A 14,106-nucleotide genomic window follows, 5' to 3' on the forward strand; every position below is an offset into this window, starting at 1 on the left:
ATATTTGACTTTGAGTTAGATATGCTAACATCTTTAATTGGTGGGAGATATATTTGAGAGAGAGAGAAAGAGAGATATTTTTTCCTTCTCCTATGAACAAGCAAGCAGAAAGAGAACTAAAATGTTATTGCTAAACAAGATGAGAGAGGTGTCTGAGTTTCCTGGGAATTCATTGTTGGTGAAATAAGGAGCGAGAGATACAGGAAAATCAGTGTTCCAAGTACATTTATTTATGCAGAGCACAAAAAAAAGTTCAAAGTTAATTTTCAACATATAATTATTATTTATTACCTATAATATAAATGGCATGGAAGTTTATATTAAGTGGCTTTTTATCTTAAAAATTCATGAAAAAATATATACGAGCTTGAGTTGATTTTTAATTTTAGGTTTCAGTTTTTTAGATAGTTTTTTTTGATTTTTTTAGGTCATAAATAAATTTATCATTGTTTTTAAAATAATTTTTGGTCAAAAAAAGATTAAGATACCAGTTTTGGGGTAAAAGAATCTAAACCCTAATTTTTCATTCACCACAATGATTGAAATTTAAGCAAAAAATTTGAGCACTCATTTTTATTTTTTTTGTTTAATCACAAACTAAAAATAACTAAAACAAATTTTTATATCAAAAATGAATTTTAAAAATCTAATGGATCTAAATCTAATGAATATTGTTATTTTAAAACATCGGTGATATAGTAATTTTTTTGTACCATCAAGATTTGACACCTTTTTCATTTCACAATTTTCTTTATAATTTTATCATTGTTTAAGAAATTAATAGTAATTGGTTTAAATCAGGATCAAATCATGTAAAAAAGACTTGGAGGACTAAATTGAATTATTAGAATATAAAAAGTAAATACACGGTATTTTTTTAGTATACAAAAAGTGTCAATCTATAATAATTCATCCACACCTTTTACCTTTTAGTATTCTATAATAATAATAGTATGATGAAACTCGGATAGACCCCTTCGATTCTTTATTTCCACCCCCCACATACACAGATATGTATTTTCCTTCGTTTTTCATACGTCTGTCTTTGTAGGCCTTATAAAACAAGAGTACGGAGCGCTGCTATAGATGGTTCGACATCAAAAGAGTGAGATGTCTTGCTAAAAACTAATGTTATGATTAGGAGTATGGTTGTTATTAATTTTTTAAAATATTTTTTATATTAAAATGTATTAAAATAATATTTTTTTAATTTTTTTAAAAAATTATTTTTAAGATTATCGCATTAAAATAATTCAAAACATAAAAAAAATTAATTTTTAATAAAAAAATTTTAAAATACAAGTCTATATGCGTTTCCAAACACTATATAACAACTCAATCTTTACATCTATCTCTCTCTCTCTATTTTTTTCTTTTGGGTGGACAGAAGATAGAGGCGCTACTGAGATAAAATTATACAATATACAAAAACAACCGACGCTCATTTTACTGTTTATCTAGATGTAGGATATTGTCAATTAGAAGTGTAATAACAAAATTATCTTTGCCAAAAAAATTTGCTAAGCATGTAGTGGAGGCTGAGATTGTTTGTTTTTTTTTCTTTTCTGTTTATAAAATACATTTAACATTAAAAAAATAATTAATAATAAAATAATCAATTCAGGTTTTACTGGGGCATGACATAACTGCCATCCCATGCACCGGGGCATGACATGACTATAATATACCAGGTGTCCAAGTCAAACAAGGTAAGGAGACCCAATACTCTTGATTTTAGCTTTGCAAAGTAGTTAGATCCAAATTTAATACTCTTAGGTGTGATGTAATAGCTATATACATGGATCTAGCTTTCTAGATAAACGCAGTATTTTTAAATCTTTATTATTTTTATGAAAAATAAAATAAAATTGATGCACAGCATGGCCCAGGCCACCTAGCTGGGGAACGGTGCCTTCCGTTGAAGCTGTGGCAGGTACTGGAGCAGCCCAGTACACTAAGCTTTAGCATCTAAAGCCATGTCAACGCACTTCAGATGAGCTGACATCTGTCCATAATTAAGTGAACGTGCCCTAGTTCCAGACTTCACTTGAAAAACCTTCCCCGTTTATTTTTTGTTTTAAGAATATTTTTTAAAAAAATTAAAATTTTTCATTATATAAAAGCTATTCTCATTTTTCATTATATACATAATTATACATCACATGAGACTTAATAGAGTTATAAACAAGTTTTTTAAATCACTTTAGACTTATATAATATCGTATTGGCATTTTAGTTTCTGATATTTAAATTGGATAATTTTTTATTTAAAATTTAAAATTTTTTGCTGTAAAATAAATTTTATTGATTAATTTTTTTTATAACTAAATATAAGAACATTAGAAAAATATTTTATGAGAAATCACTTTTTATTTTATTTTTATAAGATAATTATGAATATCCCTCAAATTATCTGACGCGCATTTTTAGACCAACCGGAGATTTATTGACAAATAAGACCATGCCTGACAGAGAAGGCTAGAAAAAGTCAATCCACGCTTATAGCATATCCAATGAAAATGAAAAAGCTAAATGGAAACTAAAAATAAAAAATTAATATTTTAGTTTTTTTTCTTGTTTTGCATAAGAAGAAAATCAAACAAAATACTAAAATATATTTTTTCTCTCACAAATATTATTTTTATATATCTTTTTAAAAAGTCAAAACCAATGAAATGGGGCCACTAAAAAAATAAACCAATTAAATATAACCATGTGAAAAAAAATAACATTAAATTTATTAAAAAATAATAAAACACTTGTTTTTTTTACTTTAATATAAATGACTTTTCAAATAATTTTTTTTATTGGAATATATATGGTAAAAAAATTTATATTTATATTATTTAAAATATTATTGTTTAATTGAACTTTTTAAAATAACATTTTATATTGGAAATGCTCTGAGTCACGTTTTTCTAATTAATTATTAATTTCCTTAAATAGAATTGGGCACAACTAAAAACTGAACTGGAAAAAGGTCCAAAACCAGACACAAAAAGGACCGCCTCTTCTACCTCTGGTCAACTAAAATAGGCAAGACACGCAGACACACACAAGAAATCAAGAAAATGGAGTTTTCAGAGTTAAGAGAAGCAATAGAGAAGGTGGGATTAGTAGACGCTCATGCTCACAACATTGTAGCTCTCGATTCTTCATTTTCTTTCATCAATGCATTCACTGAAGCCACTGGCACCGCTGCCTTGTCCTTCGCCCCTCACTCCCTCTCCTTCAAGGTACCCTCCTCACACGCACAAAATAACACATATATCTTCATGTATTTCTTTCTTTATGCAATCATAATGATAATAATTATGGGTTTGTTTTGTTTTCTGGCAGAGAAATGTGAGGGAGATTGCGGAGCTGTATGGCTGTGAGAACTCATTGAAAGGTGTTGAAGAATATCGCAGATCGTCAGGGTTGGAATCTAGCAGCTTGAAATGCTTTGAAGCTGCGAGGATATCTGCTTTATTGATTGACGATGGACTGAAATTGGACGAGAAGCTTGGTATTGAGTGGCACAGGAGTTTGGCTCCTTTTGTTGGTCGAATTTTGAGAATTGAAACCTTAGCTGAGGAAATTCTTGATAGTGTGAGATACTCTTATATTTTGCACTAAATTAATGTTGTCAGTATTTAAGCCAGTCTGTGATATTAATTCTTTGTAGCTTTCATGGGTTGTTGGGGTCATACCTTTTTGTTTTAATGGTGGTTGTGTATTATGAAGCAGGCATTAATATCTAGGCCAACGAGGCATTAATATATAAACCTTAAGTTCAATTTTCATCAAGAGGTAGAAATTAATAATGACCCTTGACTGGTTTCTTAAAAAAAATTTCTGATCTCCGATTATTATTTTCTTAAAATCACTCACCTAATTTATTTATTTTGATGGAATGATATTATTTTATTTGTTAAAAATTCAGAATTTTTATATGCAGTTATCAGTGTCTCTATGGCCTTTTTAATTTTATTCTGTGTTTTTACAGGAGATACCAGATGGCTGGACACTGGACAAGTTCACAGAAGCTTTTGTTACAAAATTGAAATCATATCCTTTTAGTTAGCTGTGGGCATTTTTGTGCATATGCTATTTTATGTTTTAATGGTTATAAGTAGAGCTGTCCTTTTTTTCTGTTAGTTTCTTACAATCTATTACAGTTGCTGATAAGATAGTTGGTTTGAAAAGCATAGCTGCATACCGCAGTGGTCTAGAAATCAATACAAATGTTGCTAGAAAAGATGCTGAGAAAGGCCTCACTGAAGTTTTACGTGGTGAGTGTGAAATGTGGATTTTTCTGTTCTACCATTATTGCATTTAATAATTGATCCATTCTTCTTTGCAGATGGGAACCCTACTCGCATAGCAAACAAAAGCCTTATCGACTATATTTTCACGATGAGTCTAGAGGTTTCTCTAAGCTTTGACTTGCCGATGCAGATACACACCGGGTAAAAAAGATTTTTGGCTTTGTTAAACTAGTTGCACTTATGCTCTGATTATTTCTGGGAATTATGAAAAAGGAACTGGAAACCTAGACTTCAGTCCAAAGCTGACTGTTGTTTATATATTTATTTATTTATTGAGATCAGTGATGAATTGACAAAGGTGGGACATGAACTTGAGACCTCACTCTCTTGCTTTGCAAGAGTACAATTGAGCTGAAAACGCAGTATGTGAAGCTTAATAGTTTTAATTTTGAAGTTAATGTGAAGGACCTCATTCATTCAAGTATTGCCATGTAAATTCTAATGGCCGTAACTAGATAGTTTAAAGGAAACTGTTAGTTTCTGTTGGTGGGGTGGATGGATTCAGCTTGATCCACTTGTAAGGATTCCCAGTCAAAAGCTATGATCATTATTTTCCTTTCCCTATTTATAGCTAAGACAAGGAATTGATCATCTAAATGCTCCTACATTTTTTTAAAAAAATTATTAAATAAATATTCTTTCTCAAGTTTAGTTTTGGAGACAAAGATTTGGATTTACGGTTGTCCAATCCCCTTCATCTTCGAATGCTTCTTGAGGATGAGAGATTTTCCAAGTGTCGAGTTGTTCTCTTACATGCATCATACCCATTTTCAAAGGAAGCATCATACCTTGCCTCTGTTTATCCCCAGGTGAAATCATTAGTTCCAATGAATTAGTTTTACTTTCTATACATGTAATTACGATGCTTGCCCACAAATTCTTGTGAAAATGATCCAACATCTTTACTTTCAGGTGTACCTTGACTTTGGATTGGCTATTCCTAAACTCAGTGTCCAAGGCATGATATCTTCTGTCAAAGAACTTTTGGAATTAGCCCCAATAAAGAAGGTGACAACAGTCCCTATTGAGAAAATACTGAAAAAATGGGTTCTGTACATAGTGATTAGTTTACACATTTCAGAACTCTATCGTCAACGAGTTTTATTTGTTCTTTTCCAATGATGTTCATGAAGTTTGTTTATACTAATGATGTTTGGTGTCAATGTCAACGAAACTGCAGGTTATGTTCAGCACAGATGGCTATGCATTTCCTGAAACTTACTACTTAGGTTTGTGTTATTTTCTCGTGAATGGATATTATATCCAGTCTTGATAATAATGCATGTTTTACCTGAACTTTCATTGATCTAAAGTCTGTTTGTAGTTTATTTTGTAAGTGTTCTGCACATGACTATAAAGTAGATGCACTGTTCCTTTTGTGTCTTATTGTATGTGATGATGTTGGAGGATTAACATACTTCATCAATTTTTGTGTCCTTTATGTAAGAAAATAGCTAATTTACTGTCCAAAATGTATCTATCTATGGTTACATAATATACAAGTTTTATACTAGACTCATGTGGCAACCATGTTAGAATATATTTTCTTTATATTTCATATCAATGGATGTTTCTCAATCTCTACAAGACTAATATTTCATATATTGTCACTTCATCATGGTGGAGGTGACAGCGAGGAACATTTCAAAAAATTGCACATGGTTAGGGATTTGTTCTTGTTTAACTTAGGATCAGTCTTCCTTCAAGAAAAGGAAGGAAAATACTTGATCCCAAGCAAAGGCTTCTGTTGTCCTTGGAACATTTCTGCATGCTGATATGCTCCCTTGTTAGTGGAGTAATCAGTCATTGATGCATCCGTACATCACTGCCAATTTAGTTTGTAGAAAAATGAGCATGTGGAAGCATCGATGGGGTACCTGTATTTTTTGGTTTTGTAAATTAGGAAGTTTGAAAGACCATGCTTTTTTCCTTTTAATAAACTTATGGAGTTGACATATTTCTTGGAAGCTTTATAAAGATTATCATTTAAAACTATTGCTCATGCCTTTTTCAGGTGCAAAGAAAGCACGCGAATGTTTATTTTCTGTTCTACGTGATGCTTGCATTGATGGTGATCTCACGTTAGCTGAAGCTATTGAAGCAGCTAAAGACATTTTTGCTCTAAATGCTATTAAGTTTTACAAGATTAATGTGGATGCAAATGCTTTTAGTTCAAAGGATACTGTTTCTGTCAACCCTGTGAAGATTGAGAGTAGAGCTCTAGAAAATAGCAGTTCGCTTGTTCGTGTCTTGTGGGTTGACACCTCTGGACAGCACCGATGTCGTGTAAGTTTTATTTTTAATTTGGATTTTTTATAGTGCTTTCCCATAGCTTGGTTCTGCCTTTGTCATGATTCCATGGGAGATTTGTTAAGGAAGCATAGAAAAGAATTATAAACATCCTTTGGTGTGTGACATATGGGAAAACTTGAATCCATTCTAGACTTCACTATTAGTGTTCTAGCATAGTTAGTTTTTATAGTTTTAATTTCCCTTTGTCTTTTCAGGCTGTTCCATTAAAGCGCTTCAATGACATTGTTAGGAAGAATGGTGTTGGCTTGACTCATGCATCTATGGCGATGTGTTCAGCTACTGATGGTCCAGCAGATGAGACTGGTCTTACTGGAGTGGGTGAGATCAGACTTGTGCCTGACGTAACAACCAGAAAGAAAATTCCATGGTACTATTTCTTCCTCTGAGATTGTCACTGGTGTTTTACTTTATGCTTTCATGTATTTCCATGCACTTTCTGTTTTTTAAATTTTCACTTGCATCTAAAACATGTCAATATGGCTGTAAAAGATTAGTGCTCAAGGACCTAGTACAGAACAGATTAGGCATCTGACTGAAGATTGCCAGAGAGACCAATTTGTGCTCTTGTTCCACTTTTTTATTCTCATCATCAGATCCCTAGGCAAAGGCACCCCACTGGGACATTGCATGTACTTGAGCACCGGATACTTGTGCCTGACTTTTATCAACTCAGGCCACAAAAAAATATAAGGTTATCCTTAGAGGAGAAGTTAATTTGCTATTTCTTTAAATAAAAGAACTTTTTATTAGAAAGAAAAGAGGTGCATTATCAATTTGGCGAGGAGGACATCCTCCAATGAAGAAAAGGAACAAAAAATCAAGACAAGAGTTCTAACATTGAATATCAGATTGGGAAACAACTCTAAAAGCCCTCAAAAAGCTGCACCATAGGGATGCTAGGTGCTATCCTACATCCCATCACACAAAAGGACTGCAGAAATTAAAACTAATATGCTGTCATCCTGAATGAACAGCATTGGCAGCTGCCCTCTTCGTATTCTAGAACTGCTATAGTGGCTGTCTCACTTCTCCATTTCATTCGAAGAACCACCTTATATCCCTACAATAGACAATATTAAGTTCCTAAAAAAAATTACAAGTATTGGGCGGCCACTTATTTATCTAGAGTCACTGATTTAGCTAAAAGTCACATTTGTTTGGCAGAAAATACAAATGTTGCAGATTGCTCATTCGACAGCATAACCAATTTGCAAGGAGAAGATGGTGTAGAAATACTTTTTACAAATGTTCCTAGGTTATCATTAGTTCGCATATAATTTAGATATCTCAGTTTGTGTTCCCTTAGTGTCTATTGAGGGGATTTGAAAATGCTTATAATTGCTCTGTATTTGTACCAATACTGTTTCTTCCACAATAGGATGGAACGACAGGAAATGGTTTTGGCTGACATGCATCTTAGACCTGGTGAACCTTGGGAATATTGCCCAAGAGAGGCCTTACGAAGGGTTTTAAAAGTTTTGAAGGATGAGTTCAACTTGGTATGTCCGACATTTATATCTTTGATACTTATAAATGGGAAGTACTTTATTTTATATTTTCATATAGATATCTGTCATCTGATTTTCTATTGCCTATATTCAGGTAATGGATGCAGGTTTTGAAAATGAGTTTGTGCTCTTGAAGAGTGTATCATGGTATATGACCTTTTGTCCTTTAAGCTTCAAATAGGCTGTGACATTTGTTGTTAAATTGAAACGGGAAATCTTTTGCAGGGAAGGGAAAGAGGAATGGGTGCCCATTGACTCAACTCCCTACTGCTCTACAGCAGCATTTGATGCAGCTTCCCCTATACTTGATGAAATAGTTGGTGCTCTTCATTCCTTGGATATTACAGTGGAGCAGGTATTGTAGACAACTCAAACGTTAACAGATTCAAATTTTGGAAGCATTTTCAATAAACCAGAAGTATGCCAACTATATGTTGCCATTATTGGTATTTTGACATGTCTGACTTTTTCATGTTCAAGTGTTGATACAAAATGCCTTACCAGCTGCATAACTGTTCACAGAAAGGAAAAATTAGAGCTCACCGTAGGAATTCAAATCACACCATAAAGTGCTTGCCAATTACTTAGTTGAATGATACTAAAATCAACATGAAATTAAGGTTGAATAATACTTGTTTTAGAAGTAATAGTTTAGGAATAGGGTTGTGAACAGTATCTTTTTAGCAGAATATTGAAGCAAGCTAAAAAGAAAAGTTGTGAAAAATAGAAGAACAGGAGAAGGAAGAAAAACTCTAGGCTCCAAGCCTTCAAAATAAATCTAGAAACTCAGTTGTATTCCTTAATTTGACACAAATGAAAATAAGACATTGAATCAAACAGACTACTAGAACACTAATTATAAAAACAAATAAATGCATATGAATTTAAATACCACCCAAGACAAAGCAGTTCAAACTGTTGTTTCCAGCACATTCTATTTCTATAGACCAGTCTTCAATGATTGCCCCACCAAAACAGCTCACATAGACTCAGTGCTTTAGTTATGCACTTTCACTACTAAAAAATTGGGAAATGATTACTGAAGCTTATACATTTCTGTTATTGTATAAAAGCTTTCTCAATTATGCATTCCAATAGACTGAGAAGAAGAACAGGTTTGGTTTTCCATAGAAAAATAATGAATAATGTATAGTCTTTAATTTTCATCAAAAGTCTTTTTCTCTCTTCTTGTCCTTCTACTCTGCCCCCCCCCCTCTCATTTTGGTATGTTCTTACAGTTACATGCAGAAGCTGGGAAAGGTCAGTTTGAATTGGCCATGGGACACACAACCTGCCCACTCTCTGCTGACAACTTAATATATACCCGTGAAGTTATTAGGGCTATTGCAAGGAAACATGGATTATTGGCAACTTTTGTTCCAAAGTATGTTCATTATTTTCTTTTTATATGGTAGATACGTGTTTTCTTGCTCATAGTATGAGACTGGAAAAAATACTTTTTCTGCTATTGGAGTTTTGAATATAAGAAGATGCTCACTGAATGACAAGTATTGATTTGGAAATGATAACTTCTTTTAATAGAGGCATCATCAATATGCTTTACCTATTTCGCTTGAATAATTGTTTTGTTTTGTTTTTATTGAAGTCAAAGTATCACCATACCTTGTGCAAAACTATCGTCTATGATTTAATACAATCTTCTTAGTTTGAATGCTCCGACAATGGACATTATAAGTTCACTTGGATATATTTTTTTCACTGTTCATGTCTGGTTCTGAATTTTATAGAACGTGATATTCCTCTCTGCTTAACCTTTATCTAAAGACATTTGCTTTTTTCTCTAGGCTTGCATTAGATGACATTGGTTCTGGATCCCATGTGCACATTAGTTTGTTGAGAAATGGAGAAAATGTTTTTATGGCATCTGGTGGATCTTCCAAGCATGGGATATCGAGCATTGGAGAGGAGTTTATGGCTGGGGTTTTGCATCATCTTCCTTCAATTTTGGCCTTCACAGCACCAATTCCAAATAGGTTGTCTTTTTTATATTTTATGCTGGTTCTTTGTGATTCCTATTCTTCAAATTGATGTGTTTTCTCATTCTCGTTATGGATAAATGACATGATGGGTTTTCTTGCTAAAACTTAAGCTTATAGTCTCATCTAACGTATTTCCTAACATAGGAATACTGCGTTTTTAGTTTGCCAATCAAATTTCAGTTTTTGGTCTTATATTCGAGTAAGATTCCAAAGGACTTTAACTGAAACAGCCAAGTGCACGTGCCTCTAACCTTTCCATCTTGGATGCACAACTTGTGGGAATCTTAACTTTCTCAATGCTACTCTAAATAGGTTGTTACTCAATATTACTTGCTGGAAATTTTCTCCTTGTACTCTATATTTATATCCCATCCAATTGCCGGTGTCTGTAGTTATCATCGAATACAACCAAACACATGGAGTGGAGCATACCAGTGTTGGGGAAAAGAAAACAGGGAAGCTCCATTAAGAACTGCTTGCCCACCTGGTATCATAGATGGTTTGGTGAGCAACTTTGAAATTAAATCTTTCGATGCATGTGCAAATCCATACTTGGGCTTGGCTGCTATAGGGGCTGCTGGCATAGATGGCCTTAGAAAGCATCTTCGTCTGCCTGAACCTATTGGTAAGTTTATTTCATCTTTGATAATTCCAGACATGAAGGAAGCTTTTATGGAATTGCTTCATTTGTATTTTTCGTTTTGAGCTTGATTGACACGAGTTATTCACATTGCATCTAGCTAGTGAATTTTTAAATTCAGTGTTACTTTTTTTTAGTCAAAAGGTTGGTTTTAATTCCATAAATGTGAACAACGTCATAGAAAGTGGTTTTCTTGTGGAGCACTGATACCTAGTGTGGCAGTAGACTGACAAGCTTTTGTCAGTGTTCCACACACCAATGAATTTCCACTTCCTTAGTGGTTAGCACTTGAGCAAGCTTCTTAGAACTCAAGATCTGTATTTTTATTCACTTCCCCTGTGGTGCTTTAACAAAGGCTTTCTGCGCAAGCAAACTTTTTATCACCAGTAATGTGCTGTACAATCTAGCTTGATATAAAATTCTGCAACTGCTTTTTTTTTTTTTTTTTAGCATAAGGATTTTTCTGCACAACTTCAACCATTATATTTTGGTCATTCCTTCGACCTTCTAACATTTTTGTTTATCCATATTGCTATTGGTCACTCCGTATACTCATTTTTCTTTTTTACTACAAATTTTATTATTTCTTTACCATTTGGAAAAACTGAAAAGTTGGTATATTAATTGCTAAATTAAAGGCCTGGGTGAACTCCTAAATCTGCATATGTGTTTCTTTCTCTACACATTATCTCAAACATTGACTTGAGCTCAATTTTTACATCCCTGTGTAGCTGATTTTGCATAGTGATATTCCTTTGCCTCTGCTCCTGTTCTTGAAGAAAATTGTACTGGCATCTAATGTATTCATTCTTGACATTGAAACAGATAAAAACCCTTCTCTCTGTGCAAACCTTTCTAGATTGCCTCAATCACTTACTGAATCTCTAGAAGCTCTTAAGAAAGACAGTGTGTTGGAGGATCTTATTGGGGAAAAGCTTTTGGTTGCTATAAAAGGAGTTCGCAAGGTATGTCTACAAAGATCATTTCGAATGATGATGCTGAACCTACTCCCTAAGAATCTGAATAAAATATTAGAATTTCTTATTTCTCAAGCTCAATTTCACATGGAAATCCTGGAATCCTACTTTATCAGCTAAGTCTTAAATGGGGGTTCAAGCCCTCGATCCATCTTTGGCTAATTCTTACAGCTGTACTAGTTTTTCCCTTAATTGAGTTGTCCAGGAAGTGCATGCTTAAATGAAGCCTTCAGTTTTGGTTTGCTCGTAACAGTTTCGACCAAACGTTGGTGATACTGTCATAAATATTGGATTTATCAGCTAGAATAATGGTATGTATGAGCAGGAGACCATTACAGGTCCTGTTTTGGTTTAACAAATAGTAATATGCAAGGACATAAAATCAGTGAGTATCTGCTATGGTATAGATGGACGATGTTGGGTTTAGTTGTTAAACTAAGGACATCGAGGTGGGATTTCAGTTGCCTTGGATGTCTAAAAAACAATTTTATTTCAAATTTGTTTTAACAATTATGTAGAAATGGTCCTAGAAGTTGCTTTGAAACAAAATAAGTGCTGGCTTGTACCTAGTGATCGAGAAAGCTGTTCACAATAATGCTTTGGATCCTCCAAGCTGCACGGTGCAATAAAGGAGAGGCTGCTCTGATATCTTCTTAAATTCCTGCATGATGCAAGTTCTCATGGTTTTATGTGAATTCTTTGCAGGCGGAGATTGACTATTACTCCCAGAATAAGGAAGCATACAAGCAATTGATACACCGTTATTAGGCAGGCCATTCTTCGCAGATTGGAGGGGAAATAATGGTTTAGCAAACCCATGCAGAATTTTCTATTCTGTTTGTTTGAATTCGCACCAAAATCTATATGGGATATGAATGAAGACGATGATTAAACTTGTTTTTATATATAAGTAAAATAAATTTCTACTGCATTAATTTTAAATAGTATTAATAATATGAAAGCACACATCTTAAAATCTCATGAAAATTAATGTTATGATGTAAATAGTTTAGTATTTAATTACTGGGTTTGTTCATGTTTTTAGTACTTTTAAGAAAAGTTGAGATGAGAAAAACTTATAAGAAAGAATGGGAGCAGAGTAGAAGTTTATCATTTCAAAAGTCTTACTTTTTTTGTTTTAATATTATTTTAATATAATAATGTTAAAAATAAATTTTAAAAAATAAAAAATATATCATTTCATTATATTTTTTAATAAAAAAAATATTTTGAAACAGAATCACTATTTAAATATCAAAATATAAAAAAGGCAAAAGATCATCGATATCAATATTTACATTTTAATATTAGGAAAGTGCAATGGTTTTCTCGTCACAATAAATTTTGTAGGAATTCTTTTAAAAGAGGTCGGATGGTGCCCCAAAAAAATAAATCCAACTGGTTGATGCTAGGCCCAAGCGACCTACATGTATGCCCTCTATTCGAGTCAAGCCCAAACAATATGCCCTCCATGTCGTTCAGGCCAGCCCAGATGCCTTCCCTTCAAAGCCCAAACAGGCAGAAAAATAAACAAAATGTGCCCTCCCAATATAATGAACATTTTACATAGTCAACATAGATTCAATGTCCGGAGTAGGAGCAAGGAGATCCAAGGGTGGAAGAAAGATAGAGGAACAGGGGGCACAAAAATCAAAGCAGGAGAGAGAGAGAGAGAGAGAGAAAAAAAAAAAAGAAGAGAATAGAACATTGAAGACATGAAATACCTCTAATGAAAATATTTTTGGGATAAAAAACATCTTAAAGAGAAACATTTTAAACATCATGAAAAGTTAGTTTTGAAGCTAGTGGTGAGTTATACTTATTGTTTAAAGATAATAATAGATGAGTATTATGAATCAGTTATAATTACAAATATCTTTATCAATAACAAGCATGACACAATAATTAATTACTCAACTTTTTAAAAAAATATTTTTTATCATGAAGTAATTTCAAGTGATTGTACATATAAATACACTCAATCATAAGATAAGAAGAACAATGACAGTTTTAAAGAGAGGCAATATGGTATCATATCTTGACTGGCTTACCAATTATCATTACAGTACTACTCTTTTCAATTAATTGTTTCCTTAAATGGAACCTATTCTTTTATCATTAGCAAGCGAGTATCATGAGCTGGTAACAATCACTAATATCTTTATTAATGACGAACATGACAATAACCAATAACTAAACTTTTTTTTAAAAAAAAAAATTCGTGAATTAAATTCAAATGTCTGAGCATATAAATACACACCAAGTAATACAAGTCTTGAATTATGGACTTCATGCACACACTAGAATAGTTTACACATTCTCTTCACACACAAACTCTCTCCTCGCCCTTTCTCTTTT

The 14,106-nt window shown here is 33.0% G+C and overlaps 1 protein-coding gene across 1 annotated transcript; it reads left to right on the top strand.

Annotated features, from left to right (window-relative positions):
- The first annotated feature begins 2,960 nt into the window (after positions 1-2,960).
- LOC118048365 (protein fluG) lies at positions 2,961-12,679 on the top strand. The gene is made up of 18 exons (XM_073410091.1): positions 2,961-3,236; positions 3,340-3,591; positions 3,989-4,049; positions 4,158-4,274; positions 4,346-4,451; positions 4,963-5,119; positions 5,223-5,318; positions 5,491-5,539; positions 6,325-6,596; positions 6,818-6,990; positions 8,002-8,122; positions 8,226-8,278; positions 8,357-8,486; positions 9,370-9,515; positions 9,937-10,125; positions 10,524-10,756; positions 11,597-11,736; positions 12,454-12,679. Exons 1-18 carry the CDS (start codon positions 3,072-3,074, stop codon positions 12,514-12,516), a joined length of 2,523 nt encoding a protein of 840 aa, XP_073266192.1. The 5' UTR covers positions 2,961-3,071; the 3' UTR covers positions 12,517-12,679.
- Positions 12,680-14,106: the final 1,427 nt, after the last annotated feature.

Source organism: Populus alba, chromosome 6, assembly GCF_005239225.2.
Source record: "Populus alba chromosome 6, ASM523922v2, whole genome shotgun sequence".
NCBI lineage: Eukaryota > Viridiplantae > Streptophyta > Magnoliopsida > Malpighiales > Salicaceae > Populus > Populus alba.

Bases quoted from the DNA above. Each gene is read 5' to 3' on its own strand.
- LOC118048365 (XM_073410091.1), top strand. From the start codon at position 3,072: ATGGAGTTTTCAGAGTTAAGAGAAGCAATAGAGAAGGTGGGATTAGTA. The intron at 8,487-9,369 runs GTATTGTAGACA...ATGTTCTTACAG, and splicing joins TGGATATTACAGTGGAGCAG to TTACATGCAGAAGCTGGGAA. The intron at 10,126-10,523 runs GTTGTCTTTTTT...CGGTGTCTGTAG, and splicing joins ACAGCACCAATTCCAAATAG to TTATCATCGAATACAACCAA.